The following is an 8,397-nucleotide window of genomic DNA, read 5'->3' as shown; positions in this document are numbered from 1 at the left end:
CATCAGGTCCTCCAACCGGTCTTGGCTAGCTGCCAGGGGGACGGCAGTTGGTTCAGTGAAAGTTGTCTCAATGGGGAGAGGAAAGGGGACGTTTGTGGTAGGAGGGTTTACGGGTGCCACTGCTTGTGGCGTATTCAGGATGGGGATCCCATCTGCCGAAAGGGGGATGGTGAACTGTCCAATGCACACTACAGGGACCTGAAGTTGCTCCCCGGTCGCGTTTGTCTCCGTGTCACGTCCGGTGTTGCTGGAGAAGGCCATGAGTGTTGGGATTTTTGAAGAAGAAATGGGGTATCGAAGTTTGGAGGGAGGCTTTTTGAAGCGTTTTCCCACAGACGGTGCCAATTGATGGAGCGCGATCCGGCTGGTCTTAGCTGTCCGCTGCCTTGCTTTCGAACGGGGTAGCAGGGATCCTAAAACGGGAGAGATGGGAAAGCTCCGGGGGGAACCCGGTGTAGAGGCTCCGAAGCTCAAGTTAGAATCTTTCAAAAGCAAGGTAATACCAGATAGCGCAAAGTTTGCATACCTTCGTTGTCGGGGGGCAGGGGGCTCTTTTAGTCACTTCGCGTACTCGTCCCGAGGCCCTTGTCAGATCGGGTATGATTACCCTTGCGCTTGTCAACTCGGTCGTCGTCCCTTCTGCTAAGACAGAACCGTCACTGCCTAACCGTCTAACTGGAGATGGCGGCGTCAGTGGCGGTGGCAGGTGGCCGTTTAGAGTGTTGCTGCCAAAACGTCAGATCCCGAGTCAGTCAGGCGTGGCGCCCTCGGGCACGGACTTCCCTGGTGTCAGGCATGGTACGACTTGTTTGGCTTTGGTGCCTAGAAGATGATGCGAAGTGCTGAGCGAGGCGGTCTTGAGCTCGGAGGTATCCCGAACTGTAACAAGGTGGGTCAGTTCGGTGAAGTGTGTCCCGAGCTGTTACAAGGTGGCAGTTCGGCGAAGTCTACCCCGAGCTGTTACAAGGTGGGTCAGTTCGGCGAAGTCTACCCCGAGCTGTTACAGGGTGGTCAGTTCGGCGAAGTCTATCCCGAGCTGTCACAAGGTGGCAGTTCGGCGAAGTCTACCCCGAGCTGTTACAAGGTGGGTCAGTTCGGCGAAATGTATCCCGAGCTGTTACAAGGCGGCAATTCGGCGAAGTCTACCCCGAGATGTAACAAGGTGGCTTAGTTCGGCGAAGTGTGTCCCCTTGTTCCCGCCTAAGCTTGACCCCTTTTGCCGAGCTGTCGTTTCTGCCACGTGTCTCATAATAAAGAGGTCGGGCCAAATCTTCCTTCATCAGTTTATATTAGAAAATATAAGATAAATTAGTGTAATTCTATAAGTAAACAATTTAAAAAGAAAATAAATTATTTAATAACAATTTACAATAAATTTGAATAATTTTTCAAAATTACACAAATGTAATAAAATTTCCAAAATTGTCATAAAATTATATTTTTGAAAATTAAACACAATTTAGTATACTTTTATAAATTTATCATGTGGCTAATACTTAGTATATCCTTTTGGTAATTTTCGTTATCAAATTAAATATTGGATTGACAAGGAGTGGGTGCCTTACCTTGAATTCACCCAACACCGGGAATGGGGAAGGGAAAATTCAAGGATTCCCTGTCTTTTTTATGAGGAGTGGATGCCTTGCCTTCAACTTGCCTAACACCAAGGATGAGGTAAGGAAATTCGAGGATTCTCCGTTCCTAACGGGGAGTGGGTGCCTTGCCCTGAACCTACATGACACTAAAGATGGAACAAGAATGAGGTAGAGTATCTTGACTACGAGGCGAGGATAGGGATGGGGTACCCCACCTCGAACCCTCTCCATTGCCATTTCGATACAATTGTTAATTATTAGTAAAATTAATAATAAAAATATTAGCTTTTGTAATTATTTTTATTTACTTAAAGTCAATCAAAGTTTAATTTAAAAATAATGAAAACATAAAAGTTATTAAAATTACTATAAATGATTAATAAAACTAAATTTATTAAAAAATAATTATTCATATTCAATTAATATTAATCCTTTTTTTGTAAATCAACATTAAATAAAAATTACAATTATTAAAATTTTAAATATTTATAATAAATTTGAACATTTTTAATTAATCAAAAGCAAATTTTAATTATTAATTTATCAATTAATTAATAGCAAATAAAATTAATCAATCTTTTAATTTTTCCAATGCATCTCATAGGTCCCAGCTAATAGTAGATATATAAGAGTTAACTATAGTGCCATTGCCATTTGGGACTCAAAACATCAAAACATTTGGAGAAGAAATGGCACAGGCGTTTTGGCATAAAATTGTTTGGTATTGGCATTACTCCTCAAAAGATTTAAATAAAATGTTTAAATAATATAATATATTATTTTCATTTAGTATGGTGGTACACTCGAACCATGCCATTAGTATTGTCTCGGAGCATATGTGCAATATGCATGAACCATCAGTCTACCACCTAAATCATTATGCCTTTACGTGGTTCAAAGTATTGCAAGGTATCAAAGGGTACATATCATTTTGGGGTTTTATAGATTTATTTTTCATATATTTGAAATAATAAAGGTTATGCATATTGGATTATGCTTTAATAAATCCTAAAAATAGATGAACAAGATTAAATATAACACCTCAATGAGGTATATTTTAATAATATTATGAAAATATATATTATAGTTAATTATAATTTTATTAAAATCCTATGCTTAATTATAATTCTTAAGTTTTAATGTTTTATGAGATGAAAAAAACCTAACTCTCCTATCCAACCATAAAACATGCATTGACACAACTTCTAAGTGAAAATATAATTAATGATTATTTATTAATTATTTTAAAAAATTATAAAAAATAAATAAATATTTTATTAAAAAATAAATTTCAACTATTTTATGAATATGATAGATCATCTATAGAAATATAATATATTCAATCATTGTCATCAAATGATAAAATATAATTAATTATTTACTTTTTTTTTAATTTTAAAAATATAAAATAAAAATAATTATTAAAAAATAAATTTCAATTGTTCTATAGATATGATAGATAAATCCATAGATCTAAACCATATTTAGTCTTTATAGGTAGAGGAAAAGTTATATTTTCAAATTTTTTTATTAAATTATATTTTTTATTTTTTATTAAATTATATTTTTTCCCATATATCTTCGTGAATTTTCCATAAATCCACTAACAACACAATATATATATATATATATATATATATATATATATATATATATATATATATGATTTTGAATTGAAAAAATGTATATCAACATAAATTTAAAATTTCAAACAAAAAAAATAGAAATAACAAGATATTATAAACATTTGAAAAAAACTACCTATTTTTACCATATTTTTTCAAATTTTAAAAAATCTTAAAAAATTAACGATCCACACTTGTTTCTTACAAATTTAGCACTCTATGAATGAGTTTTAAAATTTTAAAATCATTTGGGAGGGAAGGGGTAAAAGGAAGCTTATTTCAAAGGAAAGAAACTTGTTTTCCCCTTTTATTTTTTTTTCCAATTTTTGACCATATCTTTTTCGTTGATATGCTACTGATACACCCCCAATACACCCCAATACGGGTCCAATACACATGAAAAAAAATGAAATGCCTGATTTCCATACATATCCTGTATCTGTATTTTAAAGATAAAATACGATATGCCTGCATCAGACAAATCATATCAAAATTTTAAACCTTAGGAATAATCTTTCATAATACAAAAGAATGTAGCAACATATAAAATTTGACAGAAAACCAATAAAAATTAGTGAAGAAAAATGAATCATAAATTTCTCTATAATTTTTCAAGCAGTGCACTAAGGTTAACAAATCATAAACTTCTCTATCAATCTTTTGTTTAAGCAATACACTAAATACCAGGACTTGGGAACATTTATGAAGTTTGAATGGTAATAGTTGATGTGAAATAATAATAATAGACTTCTAAAAACAGTCGAGCTTAGCTAAAGCTGTTTTTGATAGCATCATTGTTTCCACATGCAGCTGGTGAGCATTTTAGGTTAATCAATATAAATTGGTGAAGAACATATTTTGTGTTGTTGGTTGTTACATCACATACGAGATTGTTGATCACTGATGTTTATAGTTGAAAGTCAAATTTGACAATTTGTATTGATTAGCCCAAAACATTTAGCGAGAAAATATATCTTTAAGATTTGTATTGATCAACACAAAACATTTAAAGAAGGAAAAAACAGCAATGGCATCGAATACAACGTAATAGATTAAGATGATTTTACCACAGATATGAGATAAAAAAGTAGATTAAGATGATTTTAGCACAGATATGAGAGAAAAAAAAATCGAAATGGCAAAACAGGCTTTCTTCATGTAGCCAAATCTACATGAAATGATGATGATGATTATAATTTTTTATTTTCATGATGATGATGAACCTTCTAATAGAAATGAATATAGAGGGAAAGCTCCGTTCATGAATCTTCTAATAGAAATGAATATAGAGGGAAAGCTCCGTTCATGAACCTTGTACTAGAAATGAATATAGAGGGAAAGCTCCGTTCATGAATCTTCTAATAGAAATGAATATAGAGGGAAAGCTCCGTTCATGAACCTTGTAATAGAAATGAATATAGAGGAAAAGTTCCATAAGAAACGGAAAAGTATAGCCCAATGCAGAATTCTGAATGTCAAATACCCCATTCTATACACCAATACCCGTCATTCTGACGCAGGGCTGAACCGTCATTCTCCCTAAAAGGAATGAGAACAGAAATGTGCATGTAACGTGAGACGATGGAAAACTCAAAAATGCCCCATTCACATTAAATTCAAGCTCAGGGATGACTCTTGGAACATGGTGTTACTAGATTCAAGAAGTACATAAACTATGCATTTCAAACATGAATAGTAAAGAGTATCACAATGCACGACCCTGTTTTGACTGTTCCACTGGAACACAAGCTAGCAAATAAAGATGCAGGTAAGCTACAAACTACACTTCCACAGTTCTAAGCTTTATTTGCAGGTAATAGTATTTACCAGCTGCTAAAAACAATTTTAACAGACATGTTGTTGACAGTTGACCATCAAACCATGGAGCAGAATCCCTCGTAAAAAGCTGATTTAACCAAGATGCTTTAAGCTGCATTTGGCATTCCTTATTTTAAGGACTTGTTATCTCCTTTTTGCTGTTAAAATGCCCCTATGAATGCTGAGTTTTTAACTGTAAAAAGAAGACAAGTCCTTAAAATAAGGAATGCCAAATGCAGCCTTACTCTATCAGGCATTGAAAGAAACTTGTGCACATCAATTAAGCCTTCAAACATCCTTTGTTTTTAAGTAGTAAGTGAGTTTTTGTAAAACACCAATAGCAGATGCAGATCGTACCATTATATACAGCATGACTAAAACTCTAAAAGAGATAAACGCCATTGTCTATGGTCTGCTATTGCAATGCCACTAAGCACTAACATAAAGCTGATGTAGAAATCCACCCTTCTGATGCCAATTACCTCTAATACCTAGTTCTTTCGCAATGCCACAATGCACTAACAGAACAAACGAAAAGACATCAAAATCTACCCTTCTGCACATCTGTTCTCCAAGTAACCTCTAATATCTACTACCCATTAAAAAAAAAACACCTTGAATCCCTAATCCAATCATCAGAGGAATTTAATGCCATTTCCCAAGCATTGAATTGGGAGAACTGGATACATCACACATACACTACTTGCACCCTGATACTCTTGATTCTTGGTATGCTCAATTTCTTTTGAATCCATTACAACTTCATACAACAGTTCTGTAATTACATATAGGTCTAGTCATGCTATATTTCTGGGTTTAACGAATCATCCCACATTTCATTTCTGTTATCTGTAATCCTATTCAAATTGTAGAGAAAAGGTTTCTAAATCAGCCCCTACAATAAATATAAAAAGGTATTCTATGCAGGTAACACAAAAAAGATGCAGTCCCAGATTAAATTACTAGAAAATCTATCAATACAAAACAAACAAGGAAATGAATTTTTTTTTGAAAAACAAGGAAATGGATTCAAATAGGGGATCGTTGAACCCAAATATAGTTTCTTGATTGTACCTAATCATAAACCATGCCATCTTCTATGATCGGTTGGATTATAATATTGAACATAAAAGCAACATTGGAAAATCAAAACTTCGGAAAATTGATAGTGCGGTGGAGAGAAGAACATTGATAGTCCTAAAAAGCAGGAACGAGCAGAAGAGAGGAAGGGGACTTCAAAAGAATAACCTCAACTTCAGTTTTCAACACAAAAGATGTGCTGAAAGAAGTTCTGGACAGTTTGACTGGCATGGGTAAACGGCGAAATATAACCTCCCCTATGGCCAGAATCTAAATATGAAAATATAATTTTCAGGAAACAAAAGGAGTAGATCAAGAACCAAAATCCGATTTTCTCATATAAAACGGAAAATGGAACCCATGGTTTAGAGACGATCAGACCATGAGAGAAAACAAACAAGATAGCCTTAAAAAACCCGTCACCGAAGAACCAAATTTAAATAAATAAGAATCTTTCATACAATAAAGTGAAGAAACCACCCAATATCAAGAAATCTTCATGTACCATAACTTAATCAGAGCTTCCAGAGTTCCAAGGATGCAAAGAAAAAAAAAAAAAAAAAAACACATACAGAGATTAGTTAGATTACAGAAAGGGAAAGAAAGCAACCTAGCCAGAAACGCTGAAACTTGGAGCTATTAAAATTTACAAAGAAATATGTCCAGTCCATAAACAAGCAATCCGGACAATTTATCCATGAAAATACCTTCGTCCTAAGATTTTGATGATATCAGATTCAAGATTGTCAAGCATACGGACAGAACTTACATAACCCAAAAATATAAAAACATTAAATAAGTAGGCAAAACGAGAAAACCCCAACAATCACCACCATCCATGGACCACCTGGGTGTATCTGTCCTTGAGCCACCTGAAGCTCTTCCGCAAAGACCCTTTCATCTTCCCCTCCATGGCATAGACCTTGTAGCTAGCAACCCTCTTTTTCCTCTGCAACTCAGGATCGTTGAAGCTCCAACTCTTTGAAAAAGACCCACTGGTGTTTTTTCCTTTCTTGAACTTCACGTCCTTACCCATCTGTGTTGGTGGAGCAGAAGAAGCATAAGAAGCACTGTTACATCTAATATCATACGTACCAGTTGCAGTCGGCCTGCATCCATAGCTCTGCATCTGCATCCTCCCATCCCCGTACGACCTGGATCTGTAATCGCCCATGAATACACAGAAAGACCCAAAGATTGGAGCGTTGAACTATGGAGGCGATACCAGGGGGAAGATAAGTCAGTCAAGGAAGGGAAAATTAGAAGAAAAAGAAGAGGTGAGGGTGGCTTCTCTGTGTATTGTTTCCCACTTTTCTTTTCTAAATTGGGAACAGGAACAGTCAAACGATCTCTTTTTTTTCAATTGGACTTGTGGGGCCGTGGCATTTTTTTACTGACAACACTGCCTGGTGAACGCCGATTAAAGACGGTAGTTGCCACGTGGTAAAACAGAGTTGAACGTTAAAACTGGGGTCCATTAGCATATAGAAGAAATCGGGACCGTCCAAATACTGCGCATCATCAGAAGTCAGAACCCCGGCCAAATGTTGGACTTAATTTTTCGTCATACCAGTTAATAAATAAATAAATAAAAAGCAATTAATTTATAGCTTTAATAAGAGTAATCAAGTTGGTTCAAGTTTTTTTACTAATATTCTTTAATTTATAGCTTATAGGTATCAACTATCAAGGGTTTTTCCAATATTTTTTTAATCATTAGATATTAAATTATTATAAAAAATGTTTCTTAATTAGGTCAAGTAGGAAAACTCCCCAAACTATCCCACCTAATGGCTACTTATACTATACGGAAGAATCCTTTAACAAATATAAGCCAGTACTTCTATATGTCCTTCCTATAACAAACTACCAAATGCTCAATTGAAAGGAGTTTTATAAGTTTTATTTGAAAATGTAATGGTTAGTTCATTAAGCTACCATTACATTATTCCTTCATCTATTAAGCTACCATTATTCCCAAATTTATAAATTCAAAAAAAAATTATGAGGTGAAATAATTAATAAAACGCCTTTTTTTGGATAGAAAAAAAAAATCAAATCAAGAACAATATGTTTTTTGCCTTTTTTTTTTTTTACTTATGTAGTAGATTCATAATTTAAAGATTAGTTATGATTCCCGTTCACGTAATATAATTGCTGATGAATTCGCTGAAAGAGCGGTCACTCTCTTTGCCTATCATATAGTTTCTCACTCCTAAATTTGTTAAGAACTATGATTTTGGGTGAGATATAGTTGGTTTTCTTGGTTGAATAGAATC

General features: G+C 34.6%; 1 protein-coding gene across 1 annotated transcript; it reads right to left on the bottom strand.

Moving 5' to 3' along the window:
• Positions 1-6,729: 6,729 nt before the first annotated feature.
• Positions 6,730-7,441, bottom strand: LOC148842291 (uncharacterized). The gene has a single exon (XM_088959081.1). The coding sequence runs from the start codon at positions 7,290-7,292 to the stop codon at positions 6,945-6,947; it is 348 nt and encodes a 115-aa protein (XP_088815207.1). The 5' UTR covers positions 7,293-7,441; the 3' UTR covers positions 6,730-6,944.
• Between the last annotated feature and the right edge of the window lie 956 nt (positions 7,442-8,397).

This window comes from Nelumbo lutea, chromosome 8 (genome assembly GCF_056320005.1).
Source record: "Nelumbo lutea isolate HS-2025 chromosome 8, American lotus-T2T, whole genome shotgun sequence".
NCBI lineage: Eukaryota > Viridiplantae > Streptophyta > Magnoliopsida > Proteales > Nelumbonaceae > Nelumbo > Nelumbo lutea.
This window is presented reverse-complemented; position numbering and strand designations above follow the sequence as displayed.

What these genes read in the sequence shown, in the direction of transcription:
- LOC148842291 (XM_088959081.1), bottom strand. Translation starts at nt 7,292, where the DNA reads ATGGGCGATTACAGATCCAGGTCGTACGGGGATGGGAGGATGCAGATG.